Source organism: Salarias fasciatus, chromosome 1 (assembly GCF_902148845.1).
Source record: "Salarias fasciatus chromosome 1, fSalaFa1.1, whole genome shotgun sequence".
Classification (NCBI taxonomy): domain Eukaryota; kingdom Metazoa; phylum Chordata; class Actinopteri; order Blenniiformes; family Blenniidae; genus Salarias; species Salarias fasciatus.
Genome location: NC_043745.1, coordinates 11,400,296 through 11,418,470, shown reverse-complemented (window position 1 = coordinate 11,418,470; position 18,175 = coordinate 11,400,296). Strand labels below are relative to the sequence as shown.

The following is an 18,175-nucleotide window of genomic DNA, read 5'->3' as shown; positions in this document are numbered from 1 at the left end:
TTTCTCGATTAACATTAATTCATATGTGTTTGGTAAAACTCACTGACGTGTCAAATAGAGGACAGTTTAGGACACTACAGCTCAGCAGTATATATCGTGCGTAGTGTGACTGTACCTGACATTCTCGTGCCTCTTTACGTAGAGACTGTGGAAGTTGTTGTCCTTGACCAGCCGCTGTTGCTCTTCTTTGTCCTTGCAGTCTTGCAAGCGTTCCATGATGGCCAGTTTCATCTTCATGGAGATGTACACCGGCAGGACAGACTGCAGCAAGTTCTCCTGCAAACACACCAAAACGTGAACACACACCGTGACATAACAGCATTTTGGGAGAGGCCAGGAAACTGGGCTGCAGCACTCAATGTACAGTGACGACTGGACCTGTCCTGGAATGAAAAGAAGAGTTTACCTGAGAACAACTAGACCGTACAGACACGCACAAACCTAATGAGAGTCTGAGCTTTTACTCATTAGGCTTCAAGATGCTACTCACCGGTCAAGTTCCTCATTCATTCTCAATTAGTTCACCCATTGAAGCAACTAATTCTTTGAATTACTTCACCTGTTCCCATCTTTTATTCAGACACAAATGAGCGCAACGGAATTCTCTGGTGAAGTCCCATTAGTGCTGGTATCTACACGATAAATAACCCAAATTTTAATTAATGCGTGTGTTGGTAAAGAAAGTCAGTATGTATTCATCCATCTTCTGCCCAGTTTAACCGTTCCTATTCACAGTTAACCTGAACTATACATGCATACAGCACAGCGCCTGGGGAGCAGTCGCATCTTGCTCGTCTGTTAAGTTTCAATCCTGAGTCCACTTCTCTGACCTCTAGGCCATCGCTGTCCCGTACAGCAATGCCACATTGTGATGTTTTCATATTTATAGTCGCCTTAAAACATATTTTTGGGCAACTCAAAGTTTATTGACTGCCATCATCAAAGAAAGGATTTAAGAGTTTCCCCACTTTGACAAGTGTCAGTGTTGTAAGTGGTCCTCAGCTAAATCTCTAATAGAGACACTGAGTGAGACAAGATGCTTTTAGCTTATCAGGCTAACAAACAATTGATGGCTGAAATGGAAAACATTTTGCAATAAAGATAATCCAGTTTAATATTAAAAAATAGACAGGTTAGGAGTTCTTCCAGTTGATCCCCAGCATTTATATGGGGTAAAAAGTTGTGTTGTACCAACATTATATCATGATACTGCTACTATAGTCAAGCATGACGAAGTAGAAAAAGATCTGACTTTGGATACAGGACCACGTAGACATAAACCCCTCCAGAGTTGATCTGCTTTGGCAATTGGACTCCTAAGGAGTGTTCAGAGTTCAATGGCTTGATTAAGACAGGAATGCAGAGAGGCAACCTCTCAGGGAGAGTTTAATCCCTCTGCATGGAATCAGAGGCGCATCAGGACACATCAGCTCACTGCGCTGAGAGAATCGAGGCTTTATCCATTACTGCAAACGCTCGATACAAAGTACCCCATGAGTGGATGTAAAGGTGACTCACGTGTGAGTGTTTGTGTACACATGAGTGTGTTTGATAGAGGAAATGCAGTAAATACATCCTTGCCAAAACATTCACTTCCCACTGTCTCATTGCTCAGTTCAACTGCAGATAACACTGAATTACTTTGACAAAGTTGTTTCAAAATTCACTTCAAACGTCTCCAGTAAACACATAATCTGACAGATGACCTTCGGTTTTTAGAAAAGCAACATCAGGCCTTTCTCTTCCGTCGTCTCTTTTATATTCACTCACTGCACATCAGACGGGGAAGAGAGATGCATGTGTTAACAGAAACTTCCGACTCATTGCACAGATGTTCAGAGATATTTACACCTGAGCTGGAGACAGGCCGCCTCAGGTCAGCTCCACTCTGTTTTCATTCAGCTGTATTTTTCAGGTGACTGTGCGAGTTGTCTCCATCGTCTAATAAAGTGGAAATAACGCCCGAATACTGTCTGGTATTTGACTTAACTAGTGAATCCTTTCATTTACTCCTGCAAGTCAGAAACAATGAACGCCTTCTCCACTCCAGCTATAATTCTATCACAGCTGTGATTACATTTCATGACACGAGTTATGCATTGACTGCTTTTTATCCAGTTTTTGTCCAACTTTGTGCTTGGTATCAACTATTGTCAGATCTCAGGATCTTCAGGTTGAACATGTCAGAATTTTCCATGTGGCTTTCTAGAGGAAGCAAAATGTGTTATCACAAGTCGTTTTATTTCCCCGGAGTGTTTCTGGATCAGGTCCAGGACATGAAGACATCTCAAGGACTCCAGAGAATGAAACAGCACAGAAAGTTCATTTGAAGAAGTGAATTTGTTCTGACATAAGCCTCTCAGTTTTTCTTTTTAAAATTAAGAAAAAGATGAAAAGCAAATCCGCATATTGACTACAGTATTTCAGAGAGTGTAACGTCAGTGATCTGTGGAACCAAATCATCCTTTTTAATGTGCAAACGAATGTGGGAGAGGTCGGAGAGACTCACCCAAAGCAATCTTTGTGTGTCCGTGTGTGTGTGCGCTGCAGCCTTCGTCCATTCACAGTCCTCTTCACAGACTTTCATTATGAAAAACATCCACTGCCATAAAGTGATGTTTGCTGAGATGGCTGATAAGTGCTGGCTGGGTGTGTGACATGGCGCTCTCTAAACATTACTTGCCAGCCTGCATCTGTACATTATATTATTATGCAAACTACACATTCATTATGAAAAGAAAGTATTTCCTGTGCAGAGCCACATTTACTTAATTTATGGTGAAGTTTGGGGTGTAAAAAGGTTGAACCAGCTCCCAGAACATTATTATTTTGACAAAAAGGAACATCACAGGGTTTGAAGACAATTTTCACATCCTTTACACCTCGCCAGCAAACATTTTGGAGGAACATAACAGTCTCCAGCTGAAACTAATGTGGGAACACAATGTGAGTTTGTCGTTTTGTGTACCGCTCACTCTCCCTTTTTCCAGCCCCCGGGTTCCAATGCAACATGAGGTTTAAATGTTAATGATTATATCATTCCTTTTGGCCCTGCCAGGCAACGCCGCAGCTTCCCTGTCAGCTTTCTTTATGCCCCATACTAAGCGACAGTCAAAACAAATCATAAAAGGGAGAAAATTGTTTTAAAACGGCCTCTGAAGTCGAAGCAAGTCAGCGCAGATGCATCTAATTTAAAAGGCATCACAGAAAAATCTAATTTGAGACGGATTTGTTAGTCGCAATGAAAACATTCATGGGAGAGTCAATAGGAGGCCAGCCAAGGGCGAAGCTTAAAAACAAAATAAAATTATAAGAGTCCGGCATTAACCATTACGAATTAGCTATTTCCATCATTTGCCTCTTTCTACTGTTGGTTTATGCTTAGTGAGGTTTTCAGTGCAGGAAATGCACTGAAAAATAGTCACACCATGGATAAAATACATGTTTCCTCTCACTCTGATCTAGAGGGACCAAACACTAAATGATAGGTTTACATTTGTACATATTTAGACACTGAATCACTTTTTGCTTTTGCTGCCAATCTTCTAAGAGGTTTGGAAACAATACTGTATATCAACGCTCCATAATAATGAATGTCATTTTATTTTTGGGGGCAAAACGCAGCTGTTGCTCTGTGCTTCCAGCTCATAAAGGAACAGCCTCTAACAGCCGCTCTGCGAAACTAACCTGCTGCCGCTTTTCTATCTCCAGCTTCATCCGCATGCTGAGGCACCGCAGAGTGTCCTGGAAAGTCTGCCGCAGGGTTTTCTCCATCAGGACCTTATGGAAGGCCCCCACCACACTGCCACACAGAAACACCACCGCATTGGACAGCAGCTGGAGAGAGAGAGAGAGAGAGAGAGAGAGAGAGAGAGAGAGAGAGAGAGAGAGAGAGAGAGGGAGAGAGGGAGAGAGAGAGAGAGAGAGGGAGATATGTTAAAGTGTTAGAAATGGAAACACTTGTTAAACATTCGTATGGTCACCTGTGTTGATTTGTTACTGATGTTTACAATAAAATATTGCAAAATGGAAGAAATGTTGACATAATTTGCAAGACATTTACAGAACATGTTTGACATGCAGTAATGCTAATTATTAGGGATCTAGTGTGAAGTTTTCACATGTGTAAAAATCTCCTTGAAACTTTGCTGCATAAAACCAAAAAGAGAAACCGTTTCAACTCCCAGGAATGCAATAAGACATGACGTCATTATGATCTCACACAGTGGTTTGGGAGTTCATACAGCTCGTTCCCTTTGTATGATGATTATCAGAAGCTTGAAGTGGGCGTGGTTAATGCGGACAAACCACCCAGACGCACTTTCTTTTTCTTTTCATCTCCTCCCATGAGATTTGCACTTCAGCTTTGGATGAAGCATGAAATGTCCTGGGCCAAGCTAACTTTGTTCTCACCAACTACAGAAAAAGACATTTTTCAGTTGTTGCAGACTTCTTATCCACCTGGTTCTGAGCCTGCATGTTTGCATTGTCTTCTTGCTCCAGCAGATCTGAATCTAACAAATGTGAAATCATGAAGCTTTGCAGAAAACACGAGAATAAGTCCCTCATGTCGCAGGTTTGTCGTAGCACAACACACTGAAACCATGCAGGACTGTGACCCTCCTGGACCAGAGGGCCTCATTTATCAACTGTCTGTGGAAAAAGTTTAAAATTGTGTCTTACAAAATATATTTAGTAGGGGTGTTCTCAAGTTTTCGACGATTCGATGATTCGTTCAAAGGGGCCTGATTCGACTGCCAATCATGTAGTCGAAGCATCGCAAAATGTGGTTATGAAACGAGGACCATTCCATGACAGCTGTATGGGGGTGCTGAATGACTGATTTTACATAGAATTGCTTGTTTTTTCCAAATAAACATGCTATAAATCCTATTTGATATACATGTTAGCCTATCAAATACACTGTGGATAAATGTACTTGTACTTTTATTCAATATTCTATCTATTTAGTGTTTGTGAATGAACCCCCATGGTGAGTGGCACAATCCAATTTTGCGCAGAGCTCCGTCACAGAGCAGCATCTCGGTGATGATTTGGCTTAACTTTAAAAGGTTCAAAATGCTGAAAAAAACCCCAAAACAAAACGAAACTTCAGACCGAGTCAAAGATGATCCAAAAAAAGTCAAATGCAAGTTGTGTCCTTTCATATCACTTCACAACAACATGGCTTTCCACCTTAAACGGGTAAGTAGCCAGATAACTGGGCTGTTACTCAATTCTCATTTTTAATGCTGACTTTTATTTCGTTTAATTGTAATATTTTAGGTTATTATTATATTATTATTTTTATTTATCTAAAAGGCTAATTCTATTTAATTTAGTGTTTGTTTTTGCATGGATGTTGCGCTGCGAAACGAACCCGACACCCACTAAATCACCATGCTTGTGCATTTTCAGGATCATTTGCTTTCAGAAACACCTCCAATGAACTATATTTGACAACAATACGCCTCTTTATACAGATTGATTTTCCTCACCTTGCAGAATCATGGAAAAGAGGTGAAAAAGAGGCACTTTTCTGAAATACTTGTCAGTGAAGTTGAAACAAATCATAAAACATTGTTTGGTACATTTAATGTTCGGAAAAGCAACAAAAGGAGAAATGCTGCCTGGGATAAGGTAACCACTGCAGTTAATGCTGTTGGGTCAGAGGGGAGATCGCCACAAGAAGGAAAAAAAGGTTTGACATTAAAGTCCGTGCCAGAAATCACAGAGTGGGCAGGAGCTGGATGTGCACTTGGATAGCTTCGGTTCTTCTTGTCTCTTGCTTCAATATAGTACTTAAATCACAGGATGATTCCAACATTTTTTCCTTTTTTAAAATTTTTCCTCCCAAAAAAAATGCTTTAATGGGAATTGAACCCCAGTTTACAACCTAAAAAGGTTACCATCCTGCCACTGGATATAAGTCTCTGTGTCAAACGTAACTTATATCCTTGGATTTTGTCATTGTGTCACTGAACTCACAGCAGGCCCCACAAACAATAAATAAGTAAATAAATCTGCACACTTATCTCCTGACCTGTGCTCTCAGCAAATAAATCAGCTGCATTTCACTATTGTACCACTAGATTATATGTGTTAACATGGTCACAGTTGTACTTCTGTACACACGTTCCTAAGTATCACGATAAGTTGATAAATTCCATACTTTGCGTGGGAATGTTCGTTTGCTCTCATGTGTGTACACATGGTCGATAAACGAGGCCCCAGGAGCGCTAACCTCTGTGCATTGAAGCTGGAGACATACTTCATGACAACAGATTATTTTTTTTTTGTTGTCCAGCATAACAAAATAAATCACGAGTGGTGCAGAGCTTCTGAGAATCTTTCCATTATTAACCATACTCACTTTCAATTTCAGACCAGTCACACAACAGTTGTCAGATCAAACATGAGAACAACGTTCTTGATGATGTTTCAAGAACAATCTGTGAGAAACCCCAAACAAAGGAAAGTAAAGACATTACTGTCTTCTCACAGCTCTGGGAAAGAGAACAGCTGTTCATATGGAGAATGCACGGACCCCAAGAATCTGCAGAAATTACTCAGGAGAACGAAATTTTAAGAGAAACTTACAAAATAACTAAAACATTTGAAACTTTTATGACTTTTATTTTAAATTGTTATAAAGTTTTCTGAAGGGAAACTAGCATGATGGAATTGCAATTTAACAGAAAATTGTCTGGAAATGTGATGTTTTGACTCCTGTGGGAGGACTGAGGGTTGCAGGAGCCAGGATAAAGTGTTCCTGAAGGAATGTGAAGACTGAACGATCTGGTCTCAACTGATGACGTTGGCTAGTTTTTTTGTTTTGTGTTGTTTTTTTTGCTGTTTGGGGGTTTCTGGGAGGTCTTTTTTAGTAACACTTTACTTGAAGCACCCCTGTATAACACATATATATATAACACATATAAGTACATTCTAGCACTGTATAACTATAGTTATAAACACTCATAAATGATCACAATGCTTTATAACATCAGCACCTAACCCTAACCCTAACCCTAACCCTATGCCGCATAGTGGGTTATAAAGCATTGTGACCATTTATGAGTGTTTATAACAACTTATAATGTGTTATAGCAGGTGCTTCAAGTAAAGTGTTTCCTCTTTTTTTTCTTGTTTTGGTCATTTTTTTTTACAGGTTTGTGATCCAGGTGGTTCTGGTAACAAGTTATCTTTCATACTGTCACATTTTAAAAGTCAGTGCAAAACAGGGGTTTGAGTAACTCTCCTGAATTGAAGTAAATTTAAGTTTCGTGAAGCTGCTAAATGAAGCATCTGTTTCTCAGCTTACAGGACGGACCACCTGATCTCTGGATCTTGTTTAAAAATGCCTGAAATTACAAAGCAGAGTTTATGACTTCCATGGATTTGAGCCCCAAACTGGCAATAATATAAATTATTCTCATTAACCTCAATTCCAAAAAAGCTTAGATTTTGTTTAAAAGTAACTTGAAAAAAAAAATGGAATGTAACGGTAAACCACACACTGTATTCAGGACGTGTGCATGAGTCCATAGTAGAAGAACCTGGGTGCTACTCCGGCCTTCCTGCAGCTTAAATCATTCACCAAGAAAACATTTGCTGCGTCATTAAACAAGCAGCTGGAATCCTCCATCAGACAAGATTAAAACGATATTGCTCACAAAGCGCCGGTCTTCTGACTTCCCAAGTCATTACACAGCTGAAGAAAAGTGTGTGCCACGCCACTAAATCACATTTGAACAGGCGACCATTAGGGAGAATGAAGGTTCACAGGATGCAATAAACAAATAAAGCAGTTGAGAAAACAATCTCAATCATTTCATAACGCACAAATATATAAAAATCCTTCCCTCTACAGTTTATGTGACACAAATTAAAAATTACACAAACCAATGATTTTATACAAAAAAAGATTTTAGATGAAATGGTTTTACCTGGTGGGCGAGATAGGGACGGGTCTCACTGCTGTACAGCGTGAGGCGGAGCGTGAGGGCCAGTATGTGGGACAGGGAGGAAATGACACTCAACACCACGGCGTACCACAGCTGGAACGGCAGCATGGTGTACACCGTGAAGATGATGAAGAGGAAAAAAGGCACCTGGAAACATAAAGGAAGGAATTCAGTCATTCATCCACGCATGTGTTCAAAAAGTCAAATGTTCCCCCGATCTGAGCCGAGCCGAGAGCGGAGGTTTACCTGGTCCCAAGGCAAGACCACGGGGCCGTTGAAGATGAAGGTGTACCCCAGGGTGAGGTGTGTGGCCCAGACGAGCAGGCCGAGCACGCCCCTCCATCGCTGCGAGAGCATGTCTGTGCACACCAGCACAAACACGGCCAGGAACACACACAGGCTGCCGCTCACCACGCTCACAAAGGCACAATGTTCCTCTGCTCTCTGCAGCGGCGGCGGCGGCCGGGGAGAGAAAAATAAACACACATTTCATTACAGTCGCACCATCACACAGGTTTGTTGGGTTATTGCCAGCCCAACGTGGATGAATAACTCTTAATCCACATGTGGGTCCCCTGCTGTTAACGTTCACTCTGGCGCCTTTTCACAAGACATTATATGTTTTTTTTAATTATTTTTTAAAGAGTTTTACATGAGTTGAAGGGACACCAGTATCAAATGCTGCAATATTTGTGTGATTTGTCACAATTGGGTCTGACTTACCGAATAATAACCAAGTATATTCAGCAGCGCTCTGTTTAATTGTTACTGGTGGACTTGTGCTGTTAAACCCGAGGGTCAAACAAGAATATGACGCTCCATAGAGACAGTGATTATTAGCCTGAGCACTGCGGCTTCTGCAGGATTACAGAATGTTTTCATTCACATCTGCTTCTGCTCCCTGTCCTGCGCGCTCCAGGCCACCGTCTTCCTGATTGAATTACCGTACAGTGGACAGACGGTGCGATCGGGCTCCGTGCTCAACAAGGAGCCCGCTCGTCAGTGCGTTTGTCTAGAAAATGTCACACGCACGAGCGTAGGCCAGAACCATGTCTGAGCAAACGTGCACGGGTGTTTTCCTGATGTGAGTGGGAGAGAAAGTAGGAGATGGAGGGAGGACACGAGGGAAAACAAGGGGTTAAAGGAGGGCTCAAGAGTGAGACAGACGCACAAAGTCAGTGTTAATAGATCTCTGCGAGGAGAAGGCCATCTCTGCATTGTATGTGGAGCTTTCTGGTAACCATGGCAGCACTGGAAAAGGCCAAATGTGGACTAAAGCATTTCCCGCTCCCTGTGTAGCTGTGAGTCTTGACAAAACCTTTTTGTAGGCAGAAAAAGAGCAATTATCTTACACCAACTGGCGACTCAACAAGACTACATACTATCGTGACGTTCCACACTTGCCACACATCTATATGTTTGACTTATGGTTACGTCTTTAATTTTCATACCCCCCACTTTTGAATCTTGCACCATTTGTCGCCGGTGAGTGAAAAATACACTCGGTAACAAAACAACAGTCATCTATGAGAGGCACAATTACACTGAGTGTCATACACACACCAGAGAATTCCTCCTACGGCTCACGTGTAAACTCGCTATATTTAGATAACATTAAAAGAATCCAAACTACAGACTGCTTAAAAACCGTCCTTTCATCAAACCCAGGAAGGAGAACGGAGGTCCAAGTGGCACTTTACGCCCGTCCTGCTAGTTTCCCCCTCAGTGCTGCTCTCCGCCCAACGTCCACAGCTGAAGAGGAGTTATGTAAGTTGACAGTGACTTTCTGACACCGGTGGCCGGCCCCCAACCTCCAAGCGACATCCTGCCCCTCCTTTGCATTTAACAACACTGTTATACAAGCTCCAGCTCAAACATTTTCTCCCAACTACTCTGTACCCCCGGCAACTGTGTGTGCGGGAGAGACAGCTGAGAAGAAAGGAGGGAAGCAGTGAGTGATGGAGCGAGGGAGTGAGCACATTTTGCATATTTGATGCGAAAATAAGACAAGAAAATCACAGGACTGCAAAGGGTGTGCGTGTGTGTGCGAGATATGAAATCAGTGCACGCGAGTGCACATGCACCATGTAAACATGAGGGACGGAGCTATTGTCTGAGTGTGAAACATAAGAATAAGGGAGCGTGTCAGGACGTCAGCAGCAGCACAATAGGAGGAAGGTTAGGGTGGTTTTTCCAGCAGGGAGAAAGTAACACAATCTACAGTGACAGGACCGTACGCCCAGCCGGACTGATGGAGTGAACCGCCGTCTGCCACCCCGCCAAAATCAACACAACCGAGCAGATCAGCATGAAGTCAATGAATACCTGCCTTTTCCTGTCGCAGTCGGAGGCACAATTATACCCTCTGCAAACTGACAGCCGCATTGTTTTAACCACCATTTCATTCCCCAGCTCCTTCTGGATTCATTTTCTTCTTTTCATATTTGAAACAAAGCACATGAAGCTAAATTTTGCCTGCAGCAGAGTCGTGTATTCAACCAGGAGATTGTGCTTCAGTGAAGAGACTGGAGTTCAAGTATTTTGAGCATATTCTGAGCACTCTGGAGCTGAACATGACCTCCGATCTTTCTGTGTGAAGAGGCAGCAGAGAAAAATGCCCGACAGAAAAATGCCATTTGTTCTATGGAACATGCACTTGATTGCTTACGTGTGTTTCCTCTGTCCTATTATATAATCCAGATAAAGCAAAAAGAAATATGCACTTCTATTTTAGCAATGCCATCCTTGGCATTCAAACAGTTACACAATCACAGACTCATTCAGGCTTCTCCACTTCCGCAGTGATGTTTGAGGGCTTCGTTTATGTAGCCATTGTGGAAAAAGACAGGTTTTTTTTTCACATTTTCATGGTCAACTGAATTCAAACTGACCACAACGTCATAATAACTCACTTCATAAAGACATTATTGTGACACGGTGCCTTCAAAACACTGATGGACTGACTGATGAATCCTCTTAGAACCACTGAGAGACTACAAAAACACAACAGGTCTGTTTTTAATTTCAACCTTTTCCTGCTTCATACAGTTTTCTTTGGACATCATTACAGCTGCAAAGATTAAAAAAAAACAAACTGTTTGATACACCCTAAAACAAGAAAACCTGAGGTGCAGGTATTAAGTATGTTTATTGATCTGGTCGTCCATCCATTGATTCATTAAGCCTGGGGTCAGGAGTTAACTGCTGCTTTTGAGGAAAGGCATCATTGACCCATCACCAGTCCACCACAGAAAGGTGATTACTGTTAATAAACTAATTTTTTCCAATGAAACTTGAACCAATGAAGTGACTTTGGCTGCAGAAAACTTTGATTTCATGGATTTTGTGTTTGAAGCTTCCTGAATGTCGGTACTCACTTTTTCCAGAAATGTCCAAAAATATTCTGTCATAGTTTTTTGAAATTCAAATTTTGAACCATGGATTAAGTGAATACTCTGTTTCTGTGGAGAGCCACAGTTATCTATTTACATACAATAAAAGGAGAGAGACATGGAACAGACAAAATTAGACGGGGAATAGCAGAACAGGCAAGTGAAGTGAAGTGGAACCTTCTGTGTTGACCATAACACACAAACATTAAACAGAGAAAAGAAATTTAAGTTGTATAAACTGTGGTATTCACGGATGAAGATTGTCCTTGTGGTGGGGTCGATTGATTCTTTATAATGTGTCTTATTCAAAGCTGTTTGTTCAGGCGAAGTGTGCATGTGCATGGGAAACTATTGCCCCAGCCCAGAGATGTTATTACTATTGATCTTCTCAACTGTGGAAGCTAATATCTAAACCGGGCACTTGAAAATGAGCCTTCTTATCACGAGCATCACAGTTGGTAATTACGTAGATCGAGGAGCGTTTCAGTGTCATTAATTTACTGATAATTTCATCAACTACAGATGGAGAGAATAACACATCGCTGACCCGGGTTGTGATTACGAGAGCCGGAGACTGCATGAAACACGAACCCTGTTCAACGAGATTTTAACACATATTTAACACACTCAGTGTTTTCCTCTCAATTTACCAGCCATTGTACTGTGTTTTTTTTAAAGGAAACGGTATTAAATCACAGTGTGTTGTTGTGTCACCGAGGTGATATCCTCTGTATCTGATGTCAACAGTGCAGCGTGCGTGGTTCATGCCCTCACAATAACATTCCGAACCCTTTTATGTAGCGTATCTACAACCCCTCATGTTTGATTCAACCCTTCATAAACCTGCTTCCCTTTCTCCTGTCAAGGCTTTGCAGCTGCTGAATGGGACAGGCTGTGCTCTCGAACTCTGTCCATTTGCAGAGGTTCACTTAATAACACGAAGACTTCTTTCCAGAAAGAAGGCCTGCAACAGGTAATCGTTTCTTTTAGTGATTCATGTTTTGGTTATTTTCCACTAAGATGAAAATTATCGTGGAGAATTTTTTTTTAAGTTCAAGGTGCAGACAGATGCCTTATTTATTGCCAATCCACAAACAAAAGATGTTTATCTTTATTTGAAAGACTAAAGGGAAAATAATACAAGAGTTTTCCATAATAAAGCCTCAAAATCATGATCAAATAAGCAGTTTTTTTCTTCTATAAGCTATTAATGAATTCATTGTTGCCTCTGGCATTAAATATTCATCATTCATGTACAAGACTCCACACAAGCCTCTCTTTCCTCAGGCGTCAGATTTTTCTGACAGGAAGATTTATAAGCGTGAAGACAAACCTGCAGTCAGAGGTGAAGAATAATGTTACATTTGCTTTTTTCGTCTTTGCGGTGCTCAAACCATCCTTAATAACTGTTGTGGTTGCTTTTCGACCAAGCGTGGGCGTGTGAGGACTCACCAGTCGAAGGGCGAAGAAGAGGATGAGGAGGATTCCACAGGAGAGCATGGAGAGGCCCAGCAGGAGCACCAGCGGCTGATACTGGCTGATGCAGGAAAACTTGCGGTACAGCGCCTCATTTTTCAGCTCCTGCTCATTCAACAGGTACTTTCCCTTGGCTGGCATGGCTACTAACTCTACTCACACAGGCATAGCAGACGTCTCCAAGTACAGTTTGGTAAGCCGGAGGTTTGTGGGGGGCGGTGAGAAAAATAAAAGAGGTCCACAGTTGGAAATGCTTGTAGGTCCTCGCTACCTCATGACGCTCAAGTGAAACTTGTGTCTTTCCTTCGGCGCAGCATCTTGATTGTTGTTGCTTCCCTCTGTTTTGTAGTGGCACTGTGCTCTAGTTGTCCTCTCAGTCCCGCTCGCAGTCTCTCTACACTTCGCTAGGCCTTTTGTGTCTTCTATCCTCTGTCTGGCGTTGGCAAGCAGACCCGCTTCATCCTTTGCCAGCGACTGTGTTGCTCTCTTCAGAGGGTTTGAGCAATAAGCCCGAGACAGGGAGACACACAGTAGGAGGGGAGCACTTTTTCTTTTTGTTTTGTTTTGTTTTTTTCTCCTTTCTGAAGGGGGAGGAGAGAGGGGTATGAAGGAAGAGCAGGAGGAGAACAGGAGCTGACGGGGGGAGCAACGACGGTCAACGAGGATCCCACCGGGATTCAGGCAGTAACGGGGCAACGATGTGTCTCCACAGGCACCTGGAATGAGGAGAGAAGATAAGAAAATAAAACACTGACACACACACACATACACAGTACAAAAAACACTTGATACAATCTTTCAGACCTGGATAACGCCTCAATCTAAATAAATTATTGCTCAAGGGGACTTTTGGTAAACTAACTGCTACAAGAAGAACGCCAGTAATCAGAAATTTAAGGTGACTCAATGGGAATACTGTGGGAGCAAGATGCAAATATCCGGAAAGTCTGGTGAGCACAACCTTACTCATACCTGGACCACGCAAATTTCCAAATCCAGGAAGCCCTATTTCTACCCAAGGCCCTGCCTCAGTTTGGCCACAACTTCCATGGGAAGTAGCTGTAATGATAGCTGCACTGGGGAGTGAGAGCAGCTTGCATTAGGAGTCATTAGCTGAATAATACCACATCATGAAGAGAAACACACACACACACACACACACACACACACACACACACACACACACACACACACACACACACACACACACACACACACACACACACACAAAGCATCTCACTACCCAGTCGAGACGGATTCCAGGCTGAGGTTAGAGTCATAAAAGTAGACAACTCACACACAAACCAAGGAGAACAAGAGAACAATCAGTGTTTATTACTGACAACCACACATGTAAACAAGACGAAGGCCTTTGGTCTTCATTTTCTCAAGGAGCGTAATGGATCAAAAAAAAAAAAAAAAAAAAAAAAGAAAGAAAGAAAGTACTGGATTGGTTCATTTTTCAATCAGTATTACCAAGACCAGATCAAAACCTGTCTGGATAGAGTGTCGATGTAAATTTTACTTCTCATTTTAACTTTGAAATAAGTATATTTTTTACAAAGGTGAATCAATTAGGGTGCCTTCAACCTATCCATTCTATCCATTCATAAAAACCTAAGAAAGAACAAATAATCCAGCTGAAGTTTGCATAATTAACTATTGAAAACAGTTGTAGATGTGAAACAATCTTCCATTCTGTGTTATTATCTACTAAAAGCACTGGTGATGGAGATTTTCTCTTTAAACAGCTCAAGCTGTCTGGCCGTCCAGCGAGGGTCCTCATAACCACACAGTAACAATCCAAGGACGCCACAGTCTGAGACAACAGAAAGGATCAAGGAAGCTGAAGAAAATCTACCACATTGAGATTAACATAAATAAAGATTGCTCAAGAATTACACTGAAAAGAATTTGCATGCAGCTGTGTATTAGAAGCGTTTTTAAAAGTATTATACATACTCATCTGGGACAGAGGAGGAGACACTGGTTTCAAGATCAATAGAAACAATATGAACTTCGCACTGCTGTCAATAAAAACCTCGTTCCCTACATTTAATTATCCACTGTGTACAGAAGGCTGCTTCATTTTCTTCTCTCGCATAGCAACTGCAACAGATGTTATGTGCCGTAAAAAAAAAAAAAAAAAAAAAAACTGAAAGGAGGGTAAACCAGGGTCATGAAAAACCAGGGTATATACGACGCCCTGTTACAATGTGTGTGAACGAAGGTCAATGCTTCAGTGTTAGTCGAGCCAAAATGTACATGAGTGTGACGACTGCTTTACAGCCTGTTTGCCTGGACTGAACAGCATCTCGCCAGCTCCAAACAGCTTCACATATTATCACACCGCCGGCAGTTTCAAGGCAGTAAAATCAGTGAGGCGATCAGAGAGCTGGAAAAAAACAAAACAAAACAAAACAAAGGCCACTGCAGCAGTGGGGCACGCCGCCTTCAACCTGCATCAATAAAAACCAGCTGGGATGGAAGAAAGGAAACCTGCATTGATGTTTAGTGGCTCTATATCGAGGGAGTCATTTACTCCACACGACGACTAAACACAATGTTTAGATCTCAGACCTGGGAGCAGCTGCGTGTTGCACTGTTTCGCTTTCTGTCACACACGTTACTAAAAATGTCATCGCAATGGGCAAGCAAGGCAGGAATAAATGCGTCGGGAACTTTAAGGATTGCGTGTATGGGAATTGCGGAGTCCAGGTAAAGGTTCTCATCAGCCCACGGTACTGAACAAGTCAGTGGGAAGTGTGGAAACTAAAGCGGGGAAATCTAAACTGAGTGCATAAAGCCGTCCAGACAGACTTGTACTGGTGAAAGAACGCCAGATTGTTATCAAACAAAGAGCAGATCTCAAGGAAAAAATCTGATATCTTGATATCAAATCTACCTTCCTACTTGAGAAAATACTGTATAATAAAGGAAAGTATTCTATTTCTTTCATTCTGTTCGTTCTTATTTGCACGGTTTCCACCAGTTATGAGAAACAAAAGACACTAATTTTACCTTATTTTTTTTTATACTGAATGTTTCACCTGAAGGGTAAAGCACATAATGCATGTGGAACTTGTGTAATTTGTTGAGTCTAGGATATATAAGGTATGAGACTATCACACTGAAAATGTTTTAAAGAAAATGCAAGGGGTGATATTATGAAGCTTACATTGGAGAACTGAACAAGTGCACAGCAAATTTCCCAGTGTTGAATTAACTCTGAAAGTGTTAAGAGTGGTCTCATATATACACTGTTGTAGTGTTAAATGTAAGTGTTAAAATATACACTTTAAAGTGTTCATTCTAAGCATTAACACTGTATAGAGTTAAATAGGAACACTGGTCAACAGAGAGGAATATTAATATAACTCTACAGAGTGTCAGTATTAGAAAATTAACCCTGGTCAGTGTTGAGATTTTAACACTACAAAAGTGTATATATGAGACCACTCTTTAACACTTTCAGAGTTAATTCAACACAGGAAAATTTGCTGTGTGCAACACATGACTACAAGAACATCAGAAGAGTTCTTCTATAAAGTGTTTTTTGACAATTAAATGAGCTTTTGGCATTGAAGCTCTTAGCAGAGAGACGGCCTGATACATGACAATGATTGTTTAGTATTGAGTTCAAATTGGTTCAGATGGATAGGAAGCCGTTTTTAAGAAAGGAAGGAAGAAAAATGTTCAGAATGTGAAACGTCTGATGCTTAATCACGACGCTGAAGAACTGAGAGCATTAAATGTCAAGGCAGCAGAAGAAGAACTTCAGGTGTTTAGCAATATTATCTGCACTGTATTTGAGGTGTACTTGATGAAATTCTACCAACACGTTTACTGTGAATTCAAGGGTAATTTGATTGATTGCATTTGATTGATGAGTCTCTGAAAAAAGGTTGAATTGGAAAGATTGTCAGATTCATTACAGACCCAGTTGGAAAAGATCAGCGGCTCTCAAAAGTGCTCAGGCTGTGTGTCCACACGGGAGTGGAGAACAGCTTTATCTTGGAAATGTTAAGACTCCAGCGTATGACCTCTATATGTGGAATGTGGAGAGAAAACTGTCTCAAAAATCTATTTAAAGCCTGTAGGTGCATGTCAGGGTGCTCGTCTTTAGTTTGCATGATTCACGTTCACGCCTGTTTCTGTTGCTCTGATGCAAACATCACAGCAACTGGTGGAGCATTAAATTTCCATGACAACATAACCACATTTATACCTACGGGAAAAAAGCACATTCTAAAAGATTTATCAAGTTGTGAGTGGAGACAGAAATATGCCAGTCGTTACTGATAGTTTTCTTCACTGGGTTTGGTCCAATATTTTATGTTTCAAGAACAAACCTCAAAGCGAGTTCCTAACGAGGAAGTAACTGTGCATCCCGGTGCAGCTGCTTTCATATGAGAGCGTCACTGAACCTGAAAGGAAAACGTTTCACTTATGACGTGTATTTTCACCACTTCAGCAGTCTAAAAGCTTATTACTATTAATCACATTCACCCATGCATGTGCGCACCAATGATTTGCCGTTGATTACAATAGTTCACTGTCTTTCTAAAGGTGATGGGCACGGCGAGATGGGGGTCACTGATCATCATCCTTGTGTCATGTATAAAGTGGATGGGATACTTCTCGTCTCGTTCATGTGGATACATACTATGAAATCATGGATATCAACTATAGTATTAATTGTATTGGCAGGATATGGAATTAATTTGAGAGCTTGGCCAACATTACATGATGTTTTTCTTTAATTCACATTTATTCATTATGAATTAAATCATTCTGAAACAAAGTATTGTCCTTTGTATTTACATGGGAATAATTAATTCTGAATCAAGGTTTACATGGAAAGCACATCTACTTGCCTTTATTCACTTCCCAGCCTCTAAAATAACTTGGGGATTGTGAAGGGCTCTGATTGGACAGGAGGTAGAAGTGACATATTTACGTGTACCGTAAACAAATTCTGGTTCCTGCTTATTTTCTTTCTTTCTCGATTAACTTCGTTGCTACACCTTTAAAACGTTCCACATTTTTTGCTTCCATCCATCCATTCTTTTCATTATACCCAATTCTTCTACGGCTCCTAATAAGTATATAGTCTCAGCTCGAGTCCAACACTTGTTTCGGTATGTGCGTCACAAGGGAGTGAGCATGTGCAGAGCGACTGGGATTACTGTAATTTAAAGCGGGATGAAGGTATACATGATAACAGACAAGCAACGCATCTCTGCAAGTGCTGCTAAATGCAAATAGCACAAAGACGAGCACGACTGGCAGGAGTTTTGCAAATCTGACAAAGACGAAACTGGAGAAAGTGACAGCGCAGCT

At 41.3% G+C, this 18,175-nt stretch overlaps 1 protein-coding gene across 3 annotated transcripts in view; it reads right to left on the bottom strand.

Annotated features, from left to right (window-relative positions):
- Positions 1 to 18,175, bottom strand: part of adcy7 (adenylate cyclase 7) — a 63,279-nt gene that overhangs the window by 20,771 nt on the left and 24,333 nt on the right. For 2 of the 3 annotated variants that reach the window (XM_030088125.1, XM_030088121.1), the window contains exons 2-6: positions 12,809 to 13,548; positions 8,211 to 8,408; positions 7,947 to 8,111; positions 3,688 to 3,837; positions 116 to 276 (exon numbers count right to left, since the gene is read on the bottom strand). In XM_030088125.1, the coding sequence (XP_029943985.1) occupies positions 116 to 276; positions 3,688 to 3,837; positions 7,947 to 8,111; positions 8,211 to 8,408; positions 12,809 to 12,973 (839 nt within the window). In that variant the 5' untranslated portion in view covers positions 12,974 to 13,548. Of the gene's footprint in view, positions 1 to 115; positions 277 to 3,687; positions 3,838 to 7,946; positions 8,112 to 8,210; positions 8,409 to 12,808; positions 13,549 to 18,175 lie in introns of those variants that run through there. The other variant, XM_030088124.1, reaches the window with a different exon arrangement.